This window comes from Pseudonaja textilis, chromosome 1 (genome assembly GCF_049901715.1).
Source record: "Pseudonaja textilis isolate UNSWEBS1 chromosome 1, rPseTex1.2, whole genome shotgun sequence".
NCBI classification, from domain to species: Eukaryota; Metazoa; Chordata; class Lepidosauria; order Squamata; family Elapidae; genus Pseudonaja; species Pseudonaja textilis.
This window is the reverse complement of record NC_141990.1, coordinates 61,870,267-61,889,458: the sequence shown is the minus strand read 5'-3', so window position 1 is coordinate 61,889,458 and position 19,192 is coordinate 61,870,267. Positions and strand designations below refer to the sequence as shown.

At 38.5% G+C, this 19,192-nt stretch overlaps 1 protein-coding gene across 2 annotated transcripts in view; it reads left to right on the top strand.

Moving 5' to 3' along the window:
* Positions 1–12,919, top strand: part of LTBP1 (latent transforming growth factor beta binding protein 1) — a 224,820-nt gene extending 211,901 nt beyond the window's left edge. For both annotated transcript variants that reach the window (XM_026695526.2, XM_026695525.2), the window contains 3 exons: positions 5,740–5,862; positions 8,924–9,073; positions 11,928–12,919. In XM_026695526.2, coding sequence (XP_026551311.2) covers positions 5,740–5,862; positions 8,924–9,073; positions 11,928–12,097 — 443 coding nt within the window. In that variant the 3' untranslated portion in view covers positions 12,098–12,919. The remainder of the gene's footprint in view (positions 1–5,739; positions 5,863–8,923; positions 9,074–11,927) is intronic.
* The last annotated feature ends 6,273 nt before the right edge of the window (positions 12,920–19,192 follow it).

Sequence of the window (19,192 nt, the reverse complement as noted above, 5' to 3'; positions counted from 1 at the left end):
CAAAGTTCCGATTGTCTTTAAATAAATAAAGCAAAAGAGAGCATTGACCACAAACTACATTTCCCAGACTGCATACCAATTATGTTACCAGAGAATTGTCGACACCCCACCACTAGGTTGCAGTGTATCTGCATCAATGTTATTTTCTGCAAGTTGAATTATGTGGAATTACAAATGATCCCAAAATGTCCAGGAAGAGGAAAGTTGCAGATGGAAGGATGTTTCAAGAAAGATGGGAAGGTGAATACATGTTTGTGCTTCAAGGAGAGAAACCAGTATGTCTTTTATGTTACGAGGCATTATCGGTTGTCAAAGAGTACAATCTACATCGGCATTTTGAAACCAAACACAGAGCTAAGTATGCCAAAGTTAGCCTTTCAGAAAAACGACAGATTGTCAAAGAATTAAATAGAAAACTACAATTGCAGCAGAATGTGTTCACGAAAGCCACAACCAAAAACACTGCAGCAGTGGAAGCTAGCTTCATCGTTGCAGAAGAAATCGCCCGAGCTTCAAAGTGTTTTTCAGAGGGCGTGTTTTTGAAGCAGTGCATGCTGAAGGTCTGTGAGCAGGTGTGCCCCGACCAGATACAGACTTTTAAAAATGTCAGTTTATCAAGGAACACCATTGTGGACCAAGTTACAGAACTAGCAGGAAACCTGTCGACGCAGCTGGCCCAAGAGACACGTGGCTATATAGCTTTTTCATTAGCTTTTGATGAAAGCACAGATAACACGGATACAGCACATCTATCCATTTTTATTCGAGGCGTGAAGTCGGACCTCTCTGTCACTGAGGAGCTGTTGGATGTAGCTGCCATGCATGGGATCACAACAGGACAGGACATTTTTGATATGGTGGAGAAGTCCATGACTAAAAATGCATTGCCTTGGGAAAAGTTGGTGGGATTAACTACAGATGGTGCACCCGCAATGTGTGGAGGAAAAGCAGGCTTGGTTAGACTAATAAAAGACAAAATGCTGAAAAGTAATTGTCAGACGCCTCTGGTAACGTATCATTGCATCATTCATCAAGAAACATTGTGTGGGAAGGTGCTGGGGATGGATCATGTAGTGAGCACGGTCATGAAAACTGTGAACTTCATTTGAGCGCGTGGCCTGAATCACCGTCAGTTCCAGGTGTTCTTGCAGGAGATGGGCTCAGAGCGTGGAGACATGCCGTACCACACAGAAGTACGGTGGCTGAGTAGGGGTAAAGTCCTCAAACGATTTTTTGAACTTATTGCTCTTTTCATGCTAAGTAAAGGAAAATTCGTGTCTGAACTGTCAGATCCCAACTGGCTGTGTGACTTTGCTATGTTATGTGACATAACCGAGCATCTCACCCAACTGAATCAGAAACTGCAGGGATGTAGACAAGTCATTATGCAGATGTCCGACATGATCACGGCTTTCCAGCGTAAACTTGATCTGTGGATGTGCCAAGTCAAACAGGACAATCTTGCTCACTTTCCTGTTTGTCAAAGCATTTCAGCCGCATTTCCTGGTGTTTTTTCATGTGCTCAGTTGGCTACCAAAGTGAGCTAATTAATAAATGAGTTTGATCGGCGCTTCTCTGACTTTAAAGCGCAGCACTCAGACTTTGCCATCTTTGCCAATCCTTTCACCACCGAAGTCTGCACTGCACCCCAGCACCTTCAGATGTAGTTAATCGAGCTTCAAAGCAATTGTAGCCTGAAAGCAAAGTTCAAGGATGTTGCGATCCAGGACTTTTACCGTAAAATACCCCCTGGTTCAATGCCACAGCTTCGACGTCATGCAGCCTGTGTTTTGTCTATGTTTGGGAGCACCTATCTGTGCGAACAGATGTTTTCAATAATGAATCTAAACAAAAACAAGCATAGATCACATATCACTGATGAGAACCTCCATGCTGTTCTACAGATTGCTTCAGCACAAGACCTAAAACCAGACATTGACACATTGGCTATGGAAAAACGGTGTCAAAGATACAGCCAGAAAATGCATAAGTAAGCATTTTTAAAAACCTAATTAATATATAATAAAATGTATTTCAATCAAGAAGAAGAATAGTTAAACCATGCAATTTAATGATTGTGCTGAGATTTTGTTATTTTTAGAACATGATCAATGGATTATGATGGAGGAGAGGGGATCCACTCTGTGTGTTCCAGGACAGTCAGCATCTCCTCATGAACTTCACCTAAAAACTTGAGACAATATAGCTGTGAATTGAGACAACCCTGATTTTGTTATTTTGAGTTATTTACAAATATAACTTTATATGTGTAGTAATGCATTTAGTGTTTATAGGTTTATATGTTTATGCAGACAAATCTGGAAGGCTATATGCAGCCATTTGTTTTTGTGAAATGCTACATCTGTCACATATGTTCTTAACAGCTCACAATTGTTGGTTGTACTTATTCTGTTATTCTGCCCCTCCTAGCTGTGACAAAAAGGATTTGAACAAAGTTATTATCATAACTGATGTTGGATGATGTTTTTCTATTATTATTCACTTGGATAGATGGATCATTGATTGATGGAGTAATGTGGGTTTCTTAACTTGACAAAGTAAAATTTTATGTTATATTAACAGAGCTACTAGCAACCTTTTTTTTACATTTATGCAAATGCATATGTAATATTTGTGATTTGAATAAATAATAAATTCAGAGTTAATTAACATTTAGGAATAGTTATATTTGATTACATTTATACTGTCATACAGTTACATGTGGCCCTTTGAGGGCAACCATTACGCTGATGTGGCCCTTGGTGAAAATGAGTTTGACACCCCTGGCCTAAGAGATCCTGCAGGAAACAGATCAACAATACAAACTCAACACATAATTACAGACAACTGCCAGATCAGATCATTAGTCTACATGGGTAGTCCTTGACTTACACACAACATTGGGACTAAAATTTCTGTAACTAAATGATGCAGTTGTTAAGCAAGTCATCATCTAGCCAGACCAAATTTTACAGGTATTTTGATCACAGTCATTCAGCAAATCACCATGGTTGTTAAGTGAATCATACAATTATTAAGTGAATCGTATGGCCTTATATTTTACATGCTTACATTTTTTAATATTTCTTCTGATACTTTTACATCAGATACGCCCCCTCCCCCCAACATCTCCTGTTTCATAATATCTATAAATCAGGTTCTTCATCATCCAGGTTAGATAATTTAGGCTAGTCTATGTAGAAGGGAAAGCTGCAAAAGGTTATACTCACTTCAGTTATTGTGGAAATATTTATACTCAGTTTATTTTATTGGAATAGTTCATTGCTTATATTGCTACAAGTTATGTTCTTTAAGTTAGTAAGAGACAAAAACAGCAAAATCAATCATTATAAATGTCCAGCCCTGAGAAACACAAAAGCCAGTTGTGCAAACAGAAAAGTATTTGGAGCAAAAGTTGTTTTACTGAAAATCATGCATGATTAGGAAAGTACCAATGTAGTTCTCTGCTTTTGATCCCGACATTACAAATTGAGCTTGTTCTTGGCTTTCATTCAGATGTTTTCAGTCCAGCTTTCCTTTATACTGGCTATTCGTCTACACTGAAGGTTCTTTTTAAATGTATGTAATTCCCTTGGTACAGTACTCCATGCAAAACTGTGTTGTATTGATGAAATATTTGGCTGGATTTTTTTTAACGGAACATAGAAACATCCATCAAGATCTTTTTCTTTCCTAATAGACCATGTTTCTAATATACTGGGCTGTTTCATACATAATGAAGTCATTTTCCTTTTTTATAGTCTGCTTAATTTGTTTCTTTTTAGTCTTTTGCAAATCATAGTTTGTCATTAATTTGAATCAGTAATCTATGTTTATAGCTTTCATAAAAAAATCAGAGGCTGTTGTCAGATATACCAGCAATTTGGGGAAGGAAGTGGAGAGGGATGTTGCAAGCCAGTAAGAACTAAAAAGAAATAAATCAAATTTGTACAGGGAGATAGAGAATATAGACGCAGTCTTTGACTTGGAACCATTCTGTTAGTGACCATTCAAAGTTACAACAGCACTGAAAAAAGTGACGTAGTGTTTTCCACATGTTGCAGCATCTCCATGGTCACATAATCAGAATTCAGGCCATTGCAGTGTCCCAGAATCATGCGATCACCCTTTGTAGCCTTCCCAGCTGGCTTCAACAAGCAAAGTCAGTGAGAGAATCTAACTCTCTTAACAAGTGCACGGTTCATTTAACAACGCTGTGATTTACTTAACAACTCTGGAAAAAAAAGATTGTAACATGGGCCAAACCCACTTAAGAATTGCCTTGCTTAGCGACTGAAATTTTGTTTCTTTCAAAAAGAAACTCAAAGCAATAAAGGAATGTAACCTTAAGGTATTCTCTTCACGGCAGCCAAGATATTGATATCCAGAGCGAGACATTCTATGTAACCTAATTCCCTTTTCTCTTGCAATAAACCTGCAAACTCAAACTCTGTGAGAATCTTGCTTTTTGGTTTTGTGAACTGCCACTATTATTATTAGTGTTTATACTGTAGCCTTGTAGATCAATAGTACTATATCCTCATTAGGGCTAGAAGGTTGAAGTGGTGAAGTGGTGACATGCCTAAGGCTTTGTAGTTGATATTAAAAGCAAGCTTTCAGTGAGGGACTGCTTGTCAATCCATCTTTAAGCCTACTGTGGTTTTTCCTTTCCTACAGAAGTGAAAAAGCCACAAGGTATTTGCTTGATACTGGTAAGGATTAGACTCATGGCTTCACTTCACAATATTTTATATTTTTAATGAAAGGGAGTTGCCTGACAAAAACAATGAAAGTTTGGTTTGCTCAACCCTTCTTCCCATTATCTGGTGAAGCAAAAAGTGTTCTGCATGTATATCCTTTAACAAGCAACAAAATGAGAAACTTCTATAGCCCAACATTCAAACTTTTACTTTATGTCTCCCCCAATTTAAAATAGCACAACTTAATTGGTTTCACATGGAATGGTTCTGTGTGGTTTTGAAACACATTAAAAACAGAATTGCTCAGGTTCAGTAAAGTTGAGGCATGACAGTTATGTCTTAAATAACAATAGCACTTGGACTTATATACTGCTTTATAGTGCTTTACAGCCCTCTCTAAGCGTTTTACAGAGTCAGCATATTGGGTCCTCATTTTATCCACCTCTGAAGGATGGAAGGCTGAACCTTTGAGCCTGGTAAGAATTGAACTGCCAAATTGCAGACAGGCGAAAGTCAGCAGAAGTAGCCTGCAGTTTAGCACTTTAACCACTGCGCCACCGAGGCTCTTTAAGCAACTGTAATCTTTAAGAAAAGAAACCAACATATATTGATAAAGATGGGAAATGAGCATAGGATCAATCGTGTTCAAAATTCAGGTAATCCTCAGCTAATGATCATAATTGAGCCCCAAATTTATGTTGCTAAGTGAGAAACTTGTTGAGTTTTGCCATATTTGTTAAGTGAATCACTGCAGTTGTTAAATTAATAACTGAGTTGTTAAGTAACTTGGGCTTTCCCATTGACTTTGCGTCGCAAAAGGCGATCACGGGACTCCAAGACACTGCAACCATCATAATTGTGAGTCAGTCATCAAGCATCCAAATGTAAATCACATGACTACGGGAATGATGCAATGTTCATAAGTGTGAAAAACGGTCACTTTTCAGTCACTTTTTTCAGTAATTTTGAACAGTCACAAAACTAACTGTTGTAAGTCGAGGACTACCTGTACATTCTACTTTCATGTGTTTCTTTCCAGAGGACTATGCCCAGCTATGTAACATTCCTGTTCCTGGATCCCGGCCATACGGACAAGACGCCTTGGTTGACTTTGAACAAGAACATTACACTTCGGAAACTGATCCATATTTCATGGAAGACCGTAAGCAACCTTTACTCCTTAAGTCTAAGAATATATAACTTATTTATTTCTTCTTAGAGTTCACAATATTTAAAGGGTTGCATGTTTGCTATGCTTATTGTGGGTTATACTTTTTTTTGAAAGCCCTTCTTATATTTGAATCAGGAGTTATGAATGAGTTCAAACTGCAGAACTTTTTTATTTCAGTAAAGTGAAGTAAGCAGGTAAGCATGACAATCCAAGCACTTAAATTCAAATGAATATTCAGTGTTCTTGTTGTCAGACAACTGTCCCTTTGGAACTGACCGTGGTAGCTGTTGTAAAGAAAGATGCCTTCTGGTGTACTATATAAGTGCAGACTTTTTCAATGCCATTAATTCAAATGTCATACTTGGTCTAGTACACAGGTGTGAAATAAAAGGCTTGGATACCTTGCCAGATCTCCTTTGGGCTAGGGATACATCTTTGAGATTCTATAGCAATAACTGAACTGTTTTCAGAGTTAAAAAGAGATATTCTTGAAGGGCTAACTTTACAGTGGTTGATAATTTGACAGCTACTTACCTATTTATTTATTAGATTTATATCCTGCCTTTCATTTGAAGCAGGATAAATAACAATCCCTCCTCCCTTTTATCCCCATAAAAACCACTCTGATATATGTTGGGCTGAGACGAAAGATTAGCCCCAAGTTACTCAATGAGTTTCTTTCTAAAGTTGAATCTGGACTTCTCTAGTGCCAATCTGAAACACTTCCTCACAAAGGCTCAAATTTACCTCTTCAGCTTTTAAAAGAAAATTCAAGATGGGCAATACCGTCTCTAATGCAATCTAATGAAACAGACTGGATTACCAAATCTCCTAGATTTCAGCCAGAGAATAGTGTCTGTGGCCTGCAGACGGAAATATCATAGCAGAGTTGGCAGAGTTGGCCTCTGCTCAAACCTAGAAAGAGAAGATTGGGACATTAATTAAACAACAATTTCAGGAGACAGAATGTACAATATTGGCATTGGCATCAAGCTATATATATATAGGCGGTAATATAAAATAAATATACTTTACAAGAGCTGCAGAAACTGGAAAAGAACGATTATCTTTCACATACGAACAGCATCCTTAGGAGTAGCCTTTTCATCTCAAAGCACAGTTAATCTGTTGAGTTAATGGCCATGAAATGCAGTGATATCCAATGTTTTCATTTTGATAAGAGCCAGCAAAACAACGCCTGTGTAGGGGAATTTCTCTTGATTTTTCCTGTGTCAGAAAATATGATATTTTGCTAAAATGCCATTTTATCCAGAATTGTTGACTGCACTGCAGTTTTTGTCTTGCACAACTAATGCTATTTCATGTTATCTTATGCTATCAGTTCTGGAACTTTAAACCTGAAAACTGAAGAATACATAACTTGGATATTCTGCCAGAGTTTCCCCAAACTCTTGTTTAATATTTTGTGGGTGGGCAGCTGCTCTGTGAGCATTTGTGTATGAGGGTGAGGGATGGAATCACCATGTTATATGCAAGACAGGAAGCAATGGATGGAAACTAATCAAGGAGAAAAGCAATCTGGAATTAAGGAGAAACTTCCTGACAGAACAATGAACCAATGGAACAGCTTGTGGGTGCTCCATCACTGGAGGCTTTAAGGAGAGTCTTGTCAGCCATATTCTGGAATGGTATGAGCATTGGGCTGGACTAGAAGACCTCCAAGGTGCCTTCCAACTTTGTTGTTCTGTTGTTTTGTTATGCAGTATATCATTATTTGCTAAGGCCTTTGGATTATTCTCTATGTAAAAAGACTTACAGTAGCACCTTTGTTCTTGCCTACTCCTACCTTTCATCACTGTCATCCTAAACAACTCTCAATATACTTTCACAGACCGAATGGGCAATCACTCACTTTTCAATAAGATCTACATCCTTCAACAATGGGTTCCATTTCTTTCAGCCAACATCATTCACTGATGTTTTTTTTAAAAATCCTATACTATAATTGCTACAATTTGCTGCCTGGGAAATACAAGGACTATTAATTCATGCATAGTTAGAGGAATAAATACAATCTTATATATATTGTTCTCCTGCAAGATCCTGTAGTATAGAAACTCATTATAATTTCCATGTGTAACCAGCTGCATGTTATCAAAATGATTTTGTATATCTTAACCAGCTGTGGTAGCTTTGTTTTTTTAAATAAGTATTATTATTTAAAATTCCAACTGTTGTTCCACTCCTATCCAGCAAACAAAGGGATAGTGTCCCCCCAGCCATGCTTAGAAATCACCCCTATTCATAGAGTACTCCTCAAAAATGATCCCATGGAATTGTTCCTTCTTCAACAAATCAAATTCTACAAAGCTCTTAAATCTGAAGTTTCCCCCACTCCCCAAAGTACTTTTAGCTTGTGCTTGGCTGCCACCTACCGTTCTCTTCAGTTACGCCATTGCTTCTGAAAAAAGATCTACGCTAAGGGGTTCTTCCTCATAGCTGAGTTAAAATGCCATCTGCCAATCTTGAACCAGCAAAAAAGTATGCCAGCAGAAATGGTCTTTGCCTGCATTGCAAGCCCTATTCTGCCAAGTAACAAGGCTATCTATCGATTGGTGCTGTTTTTTCTTACTTATTATAGACTTAAGTTAATGCAGTCATCCCGCTTTGTTTACCCTCTCATCACTAACCTCAGTGTCAGTGTCTCTAATATATGGTTGTAAGAAAGATACTTGAAGATCTTGGGGGAAAGGTGCTGCCTAAGGAATAGTCAGATAAAAGACAACAGAGCCCACAGTGGGAGAAGTAAAAGACTCAAAAGGGACCGTTTCTTATTTCTTAGGCTATAAAGGTGATGGAGGAGAATTGTACTTTTAGACTTGCAAGTTTCTGTTAACGTAGCTTTACAGTAAAGTAGAGTTTGTTTATCTGTTTGTGTTTCCTGTCTGGTCTACCTGGAAAGACTAAAATAAATCTTGCAAGCCCAACTTCGCAACTTCTGACTTTGTGCTAGAGAAGCACTTAGTTTTTTGAATGAGCACGAGTACTAATTTTTGTGTTTATCTCCATAATCCTTTTTTTTTAAATACAGGTTTCCTGAATAGCTTTGAGGAATTACAAGCTGAAGAGTGTGGAATTCTGAATGGGTGTGAAAATGGACGTTGTGTCAGGGTGCAGGAAGGATATACCTGTGACTGTTTTGATGGCTACCATTTGGACATGACCAAAATGTCATGTGTTGGTAAGAATGTATTGCACTATTCATACCCAGACAATCCCCATAACCTTCAGAGATAGAAAAGGGCACTAATATCTTTCAGAGTGTCAGATGGCTCAGAGAGATATCAGATTGCAGAAAACTGATGGTACAAGAACTGCCTAAGAAAAAAATAGCTTGTTCCTTCCCAAAGGTACCTGGTTCTGACATCTTCAACTTTAAAACAGTCTTATTTTATTAACATTTTGTTTAACTTCATATAACTCTGGCCGGGTGGGGAAAAAAATCAACCCAATTATTTACAGATAGTTATCACTTTGTGATTGCTTCATTCACTAACATCAGCGGTGAAAAAATAACTTTATGATTAAGATGATATGACAGATATGAGCGATGCAGATAGATAGACATCCATAACAAAGAACATTTATTGGTTCATCAGGTATCTTCATGACTCACATTTGTGATGAAGTTCTTCTATAAGAACTTCTTTGTATATCATCCTTGCAGGTAAAAGATGGTTATCTCCTAACCCATCTCGTAGCAAAAGAAGGAAGCTACGATCAGTTCATGAGTCCAGGCAAGAATGAGGAAACCTCCCCCAACCCACCAAGGGTCAATTCAGTGACCAATAAGGATTACAGATGTGACCACATGACATGAACTACATTTCCCAGGATACCTTTAATTACATTTACGTGATGCATTCCCTTAAGGGGACAGCTCATAATTCCTAAGTAACTAACCAATTCCCCAAGACTGGCTGGGACAGCACAACCTTCATTTACAACCTTTTCAGTGTCACCTTTAGTCACATGGTCTCCATTACAGTCAGTATGTGTTGTCCCATCCTTGACTTGATGTTTTTCTTTTTTTTAAACCCTTGTAGAGCAGAGAGATTGGAGATGAAGGGATTACAAGCAGCAGGCATACAATGTAGAATACATATAGAAAGCAATGGGCTACCCCCAATATCTCCAAATGCACTATACAAACCACTGGTGTATTTTCCATTGCGTGCCTGCCCTTTTGGCAAAGCAACTCTTGACAGCAAACAGAATTTAAAATTAAAACAATAGAAAGAACTATAAAAGTAACATTAATTTACAAAAAAATTAAAAACTGAAGCTAAGGAATACATCTCAAAGCAAAACACAAAAAACGAGGATTGCTGACTTCCAACCTCATGCAGTTGCAAACAACCAGGTCTTTTGAGAAGGCCAATAGGTTGGCTTAATCTAATCTCAGGCTATCAGGTATTCCAAAGGCAGGCTTCCTTGGTCCCGTAAGGTGGCATTCCTAATTTAAGAAACCCAAAGTATGCTCTATTATGCCTTCAGGCCTTCCAAGTATTGTTGTGCATTTGGATGCTAAGCAGAAATGTGTTAAGTTTCTGTACCGTCAGTAACTGTTGGAGAATCAACCAGCATACATTAAGAGTGGTTGGGATATCCCTTTATTTATTTATTTATTTTGTTTTGATTTGATTTGATTTGTCAATCGTTTACAAGATAATAGGTATAAGTTTAAACAAGAGTAAGAATACAGGAAATAGGTACAAATAAATGGGGACAATAGGACAGGGACAGGAGGCACGATTGTGCACTTATGCACGCCCCTTACAGACCTCTTAGGAATGCCCTAGTTAGCAATTCAATATTTCCAGAGGAGAAGCTTCGTAAGATTAGATTTACAACTCTTAATGCCTTTTTGGCAATGCTGTTACAGTGAGCTCTAGTGCTTAGATCATTAGATATGAGTACTCCGAGGTCCTTGACAGAGTGAGGGTCATCAACGAGGTCATATCCACCTAGCTTTTTTTGGTGAACTGATTTTTTTTACCTATGTGTAGGACAGAGCATTTGTTGGTCGAGAATTAGAGTTGCCAAATGTTTTGACCATTCAGACATATAATCAAGGTCACTTTAAAGAATAGTAGCATTGTTGGTGGTGTTGAATAGTTTTACGTCATCCGCAAAGAGGACACAGTTGCTTATAAGGTGATCGCAAAGGTCATTTATATAGAGTACAAAGAATGTGGGTCCTAAAATGCTGCCTTGGGGGACACCATTGTTGACTGGAGCAGGGTTTGATATAGCGCTCCCTGTTTTTACTATTTGTTGCCTGTTTGATAGGAATGCAATAATCCACTTATGAAGGGATCCAGAAATGCCATAAGAATTTAGTTTTAACAGTAGTTTGTCATGTACCACTGAAGCAAAGGCTTTGCAGAAGTCTATATAAATTGCATCTATTCCTTTATCCTGGTTGAGTAGAGTAGTCCATATGTTTCTGCAGTGTAGGAGTTGTAGGTTGCAGGACAATTTTTTCCTGAAACCAAATTGTTTTTGGGAGAGTAGGTTGTTTGACTCTAAGTGGAGGGTGATGAATTGGTTAATGATTGATTCCATGACTTTGCACGTGACACAACACAGTGAGATTGGTCTGTAGTTTTCAGCCAGGCTGGGGTCACCTTTTTTGAAGATAGGGGTGACTGTAGCTAAGGTCCATAGGTTCGGTAAGGAGCTGGTTTTGAATGACATATCATATACTGTATAATGCTTAGGGGTTCTGCTATGGCAAAGGAGAGCTTTTTAAGAAGTATGCACATAATCCATCAGGGCCAATAGATAGAGATGGTTTTAGGTTTCATAGTGCCTTTTCTACATTATCTTCTGTAATTATAATTATCTTCTTTATTCAATAACATTTTTCCTGCCTCCAGTGGTATTTACTATAAGTGTCATAATTTGTATGTGGATAAATTGTGATGATTAAGTTAGATTAATTTAATTTGCTCAGTCTTTTTTTTCTCTTATGCCTGTCCTCTGGTTGAACGTAATGTGCTAAACCTGATCCAATTCACATTTTCTTCCAGATGTGAATGAATGCAATGAACTGAATAATAGGATGTCTCTGTGTAAGAACGCCAAATGCATCAATACTGAAGGATCTTATAAGTGTGTGTGTCTTCCGGGCTTCGTCTCTTCAAACAGGCCAAACTACTGCACACCTTTGAACTCAGACCCAGAAAGTGACCTGGAGTGAGCAGTTGCTCTGTGGTTTTATGCTCTGCACTGTATAAACAAAAGACAACAGAGAGAAAAGCATATTTAACTTGAGTTAGGGATGTGCCTAATTCAGAGGTTGGCTATATATGAAAAACAAGCAATAAAATATCTTCTTAAAAGTGAAAGGTGATGGTTTAATTATATATCATCTTCACTAAAGCAGCAGACCAAATGGACACATTTCCCTGTGTGGAAGAAGTAATTAAATATACTATGTGTTCATAAATGAAATTCATGGGAATAAGCAATAAATGCTGTTATTTTGAACAGAAGGGTTTGGGGTTTTGTTTCTGTTTGGTTTGGGGGGGTTGGTGTTTTTTTTTTTTTACTATTGCTTGATTTATTTGATATATAATTAGTTGTGAAAATATGTTATAGTCCTCCTTTATTTAGCAAATCTTTGCCTAATGTTCTTTTCAAAGCTTTTTCTTTTCCTTTTTTGGTCCAGCTATTAATCAATAGGAAGATTAATCAATTTTCCAAACACAAGCGATGTAATGTTCATTTTTGTGTGGAACATTGGCCAGTGACTTTTAAATATTGCTAAATGACTGCCCTGTGGAGCAGACACTGTTCTTTAAAAGAATGTACAGTCCATGGAGAGAAGTCTTTTGTATCCCTTTTGTACTTCACACGGCCTTTTACTGCACTTACTATGCATTACAGCCGGACTTGCCAAGTTTCAAAGCTGCTAGAGGAGTTCCTGTTTGTATTGTAATATATAAATTGAACACAGATCTTGCGTTGGTTACCCTAACATATTAAAGCTCAATAAAACCTGTTTTTTAAGGAAAAAAAAGTGTGGCCTGTTTCTAAAGTGCCCTTTTATTCCCTTTAATTTTATTGTAATTAATGTGACATAATAAGTGACAATAATTATTCCAAGTTCACAAGCTTGTGCTTGTAGGTTTGGCTTTCGTGATACTTTCATGCCATGGCAGATTTAATCCTATGTCAATCTATTTGGATGGAAAGGTGGGCTACAGCTGTTTTTCAAAAGAAATCACGATTTATTCACTATGCAGAAAATTAGACAGTCTGCAGACCTTAGCACAGAGGTGTCAAGCTCACGTCATCATGGTATCGTCACATGACATATCACGACTTCCCCCCCCCCTTTCACTAAACCAGGTGTAGCCAGCACGTAATGCATCCGGCCCATGGGCTGCAAGTTTGACAGCCCTGGCCTTAGCATATGGCGAGTTGTTTCATGCACTCACCCATCTGCAAAACTGTATCAGCAGCTCCTTGGGCAGTTTGAGCTTTCTGAGTTGGCGCAGAAAGAACATGCTTTGTTGTGCTTTTTTGATGACGTTTTGGATGTCCATTTTAGGTCTTGTGATATGATAGAACCTAGAAGTTTGAAGGTGTCTACTGTTGATACTGTGACTTCAATTGAAATCAGATTCCTTCATTGCAGTGCTTTGATCTTTATTTTCACACTACCCCATGAATGAGGAATTGGTTGTTACATTTCTAGAGAATAATAAACAAAAAGTCCAATCAGCAGATGAAAGGCAACATACAAAAAGGACATTGTTCTATGTTAGATCTTTACAGTATTGTCTTGGTGGTGGGATAATGCAACAATGGATAACAAGTTTCTACTGTTCCCCTGTAAGCCCTTCATCTGTGCAAAACTGGCCAGAGTATTCATAAATGTTTCTCCTGCTCAGCTCTCCAATTTTTCACACTAAGCTAGAATAGAAAGCAACAGATGCTAGACAGACAGAAAGACATGAAAACATAATACTGGAAGCGAACAAAGAACTGACCTGATAATGTTGCAGGCTGGGTAATACTGACCATGTATCCCAATCCTGTAAGATAAGAAACATTCATTAATTTGTACTGAAATTCAGAAATGGATAGATTGATATGACTGACATCCAGTTTTATACTTTAAAAGAATGGGATGTAGAGGCAGTATTAATGGAAGAACATGCATTCATTTTTTGTTCCCTAGGTTTAATTATAATAGGATTCAATAGTAGCAAATAGTTAAATATAAAGGGTGATCATATATAGTGGTTTATAAAACTAGGATACAGAATGAAATAATCTATTCCTTCATATATGAATGGATTAAGAAAACAGATTGATTTATATTCTGCTTGTTCCTTCTTTAAGTTAGAAGTGATCTTTCAATTTACGTTCTCTCCACAGGAGAATTCTGGAATAACATTATCAGACTTTTCTCAGTCTGGATGGGATCAAATAGGAGGATATAAAAGTTGGTAATAGGGGAAAACAGAGAAAATAGCCTTTCATTTCGACTAGTAAGGATTGCTTTTGGTAGAATTCCATGGGATATTCCATAGAGTAGAAGAAAAGAACCAACCTTAATAAAAAGACAATAAGTTTGGATCTTATACACCTGGCTAGGTTCGCAAATTATAAGCCATTGTTGTTGTTTTTTAAATGATTGGCTGGTTCATACCATATGCTGAGCTCAAACTACATATAGTATCTGGGAAACAGATGTGATATATTTTTTGAAATTTGCATTTCATTCATTAAAGATATTAATGCCTTTCAAAAAAAAATCCACTTTACTAAGAGGTACTTTGTAAGCTGTAAGTGTTTTCTTTTTTTTTGTTTTTTTTTGCTGTAACAGAAATGAGCCCTGAAAAAACTAGGGGCCAACAAAAAGTAAACATTGATTGACTAATCATTTGATAGAAATTTTATAGACCACCATAGTCCAACTGAAGCCTGGGCAGACATTGTGTCAGATTTATGCACTTTCTAGCAGTGCCTTGAGGTGCCACTGCAGCCTGATATTTAATGACTGAAATTGTGTGGCAGACAATTTCATAAACGAATAATGTTGCATGTTCCTACAAATGCTTATGTTCTTAAGTGAAGAACAAAAATGTATTAAACTGGCATTGGGTATTTGCAGAAGAACCTATAGTTTTAGGATTCTTTTATAAATTCTAAAATTAGCAGGATATGCTTGTGATCACCTAGTGTTTGAGATCCAATTACCATAGTACTTGAACTCACAGGGCAAAAATCCCCACTTTCTCTGTCATGGTTACTGAGAAGACTCCAGAACGATGGCTCCACCCTCAGTCCTTTCACAACATTTGCCAATGCCAAATCTGTTGCACAGATCTGGCTGCTTTACAGATCTTTCAATTCACCAGAGGCATTCATTGCTTTTATTTCTTGAAAACTTTGGCTGCCAAAAGGCTCTGTTGAAAGCAGGGATGCAGACTTCCATTGCTGTGTTACCTTTCCATTTTCAAACCCTGATTACCAGAGGTGGTATTCAGCAGGTTTTGACCAGTTCTGGAGAACCGGTAGCGGAAATTTTGAGTGGTTCGGGGAACCGGCAAATGCCGCCTCTGACTGGAGATTTTATAGTATCCTTCCCCTGCCATACCCACCAAGCCATGCCCACAGAACCGGTAATTAAAAAAATGGAATCCCACTACTGATTACTCTTCATTTATTTCTTAGCAGGTCAGTGTGATATTTGCTCCTTTTTAAAAAAAGCACAACATTATTCTTTTGTCATCCAGAAAACTGTATATAATTGGGCAATGGAATTGTGCTTCTCCCACTCAATAAATGGAAATGAAAATGCTCAGCTTTTTCAGTGCCAGCATAATATCAACAGAGATTATTCCTTCTGTGTGGATCAAATAATTATGGATTTACCTGTACAGGCCCAATGTTTACAATATCAGATTTTTTTTTAAAAAAAACTACGTTTTTGGAATGAAATAAAAGATCAGGAACTGATTACATTACAGTTACCTTGTTTTAAGTGGGTGGGTGGGTTGGGGACAGGGATGAAATTCAAATTTCTTTACAACTGGTTCTGTGGGTGTGGCCTAATTTGTGGGTGTGGCTTGGTCATGTGACTGGCTGGGCATGGTTTGTATGTAAATATTATAAATATTTATGTAAATATTGATTTTTTTATTTTTTAAAAAGAGCAACTTTTACCCAATATCAGGCAAATCAAGTAGGCAGATTGAGTTGCTCACAGAATCAGAGATTCACTTAGAGATCTACCATTCTGCAATCTGCTAGCTGAGTCTGCAGTGAAAAATAGAAGCTTCAGTCCCAGCTCTGCTTTTAGATTAGCTAGAAATCCAACGATTTCCTGCTTTCTGGCTAATCTAAATCTTCCGGCACAGCAGAACAGCTGATGATCGGGGGGGGGGGGGGAAATAGCAACTTAGCAAAAGCAGGCCAGGTAAAGAGTGAGTGGGTGGGGAGGGGAAGAGAGAGGCCAGCCAGTAGCTCAATTTGCCGGTTCTCCGAACTGCACAGAATCCTAACAAGCAGTTCTGTAGAACTGGTCCGACCAGGTAGAATCCCATCCCTGGATGGGGAGGTAGACAAAGTGCTTTCATATTACAGCTACAATGACCTATTGAATATCTTGATTTTCTATTAATAGCTTTCGCCTCTCTAGCATGGACAATCTAAACAAAAGTATAAAAATGAACCAGGCTTTTCTTTCTTCAGACTAAAAGGGGTGTCAGTTATTATCATTTCATTCTTTGATTAAAAATATTGGCATGTAAATGCGGCCTGGTACCCTGAAAATGACCAGGCAGAATAGCACCTACTGAGCTGCACATTTCTCAAATTCTGTAATATGCTTCTTTCAGATGAAAGCTGAGGAGATGGGATTGAGGCCTGGGGAGGTATTGCCATTATAAGAATCACTTAAAAGATAAAAACACCATTGTCAGCCCTTTGAGGAAAGCCATGTCGGGAAACAGACACAAGAAGGTCTAGAAATCTGCCTTGGGCTATAAAAACAGAATCCCAAAGTCTATAATTTCCTTGCTCTCCCTGTTTATACAGAACAGACTCAAGGTGGCCCTATCTTACGTTTCCTTCTCTCCTCTTCTGTTTTTCTGAGCTAAGTTATGTTTTTCTAATGCATGCCACATATTTTCTTCAAGGCCATATCTGTAGTTTTCTACACTCCTCTGATGTGGCCAGCAGACATCTTAGAAATTTGGAGAGCATGTTGCTGGCTGTCTTATAAATACAATGTACGCTTCAAAATTCTTGTAGCCAACTCCCCCACAACAGTCACATTATCACATTTTGGGTGCTTGGCAACCAACCCACATTTACGGTTGTTTGCAGAGTCTTGCAGTCATGTGACCATGTTTTATAAACTTTTTCTCCCCAGGAAATTGCCATTTATTTCTGGTTTCTGGCCAAAAGTGCCCATGGCAACAATGGATTTGCTCAACTACTATAGCACTTCATGGTCAGAGGGTTTGCTTAATGACAGCTGCTGCAGCAAAAAAAGGCATCCAATTGAAGTGCTGTCATGCATAATGAAATTATAACTGAAATTCTGGGCTCAATTCCAAGCTTACAACTTTCATTCAGAGTCAATTTGAAATGAAAATGACTGAAGTTATGGCCATTGCGGTGCTCCTACAATAACATGATCCAAATTCAGGTGCAGGGCAGTATGCCCATAGTTACAATTTTGGGGGTATTGTAACTTCCCTTGGTTATTCTCTCCCTCCCCCACATCTATGCCTTTTTGGTCACCCTGAACAGCGATACTCAGTAGCAATGCTGGAGGTAGGAATAAAGTAGGACTCGAGCGCATTCAGCACTCTCAGCCAGCTGCCACCATCCTCAGGCCTCTACTTCAGCCCCACCACTGTCACTGCCACTGCAAAATGCTGACTCCAACCCACTCCTCTGGTCCTTAGCAAGCCAAATTTGCCCAATTGCTTAAATTGCAGGTGCCATTCAAATGGATTTGGGGAATGAGGCTTCCAAAGCACTGTGGAACAGGGGTCCCGCCGTCCTCTTAAGTGGAACGGTCCATTCTTGCAAATCCTGGGGAAGACCAGAATGTTTCCAAAGGATTTCAAGAACAGGAAGTTATTTAATCCGCTTCATACCATTCTATTGTAGTCATTGCTACTGTGCTGGGAAAAGGCAGTCGAGAGTTGTTTTGGGCAAACTCTTCACACAGTTTACTATGGCATCCTACTTTTCGGGGCTTTCTGGAATGCATGGGTTTATACAAATTGGGTAGCAACAGGAAACATTTTAGGCCTCAGTATACTAGTGTAGACTTTTTGAGACTTCATTGTGCATTTGTTTATACATGGGTACACACCAAGCACACATGCGTATACATCCAAATGTATGCACTGTGACTATATACAGCAGAGAAGAGCACTAAAATGTTCTGCGCCATGGGTGGCATAGCGGTTACAAAGCGGTATTGCAGGCTAATTCTGCCAAATGCCAGGAGTTTGATCCTCACTGGCTCAAGGTTGACTCAGCCTTCCATCCTTCCAAGGTTGGTAAAATGAGGACCCAGATTGTTGGGGTCAATATGCTGATATTGTAAATCGCTTAGAGAGGGCTGTAAAGCACTGTGAAGTAGTATATAAGTAAGTGCTATTACTATTGCTACAGATAGTCCTAGGCATATGACCCCAATTGAGCCCAAAACTTCCATTGCTAAGCAAGAAAGCTGTTAAGTGAGTTGAAGCCCATTTTATGACCTTTTTGCCATGTTGTTAAGTGAATCTGGCTTCCCCCAACTGATTTTGCTTATTGGAAACTGGCTGAGAAGATTACAGATGGTAATCACATGACCCCAGGACAATGCAACTGTCATAAATACATGTAAGTTGCCAAGTGCCCAAATTTTGATCATGTGACCATGGGGATGCTGCAATGGTCTGTAGGAAGTTAGCACCCACACCTCTCCTCGAAAGTTGAAATATCCTAGGAAATATTAAAAAGGCAGAATATTTCCCCTAAAAAGAATAGAAACTCAGAAGCAGAAACTCACCCCCCCCACACCTTTGTTAATGGGTGGGCCATAAAGGCCTGGGCCAGAATACTTTACATAACAAAGATCTCCGAGTAAAGCTATAGCAATTGCTCAAAAGTCTTTTCAGTGCATCATCATCCAGCAAGGCTCAACCAAGCCTAGAACTCAGGACAGCCTACAGAGTTGCCCCTGCATGGCCTCATGGGAATCTGACAACCAATTAGAAACAAGCTTCAATTCAAATCCCAACAAAGGTTATAAAACCCAGGCACTCTG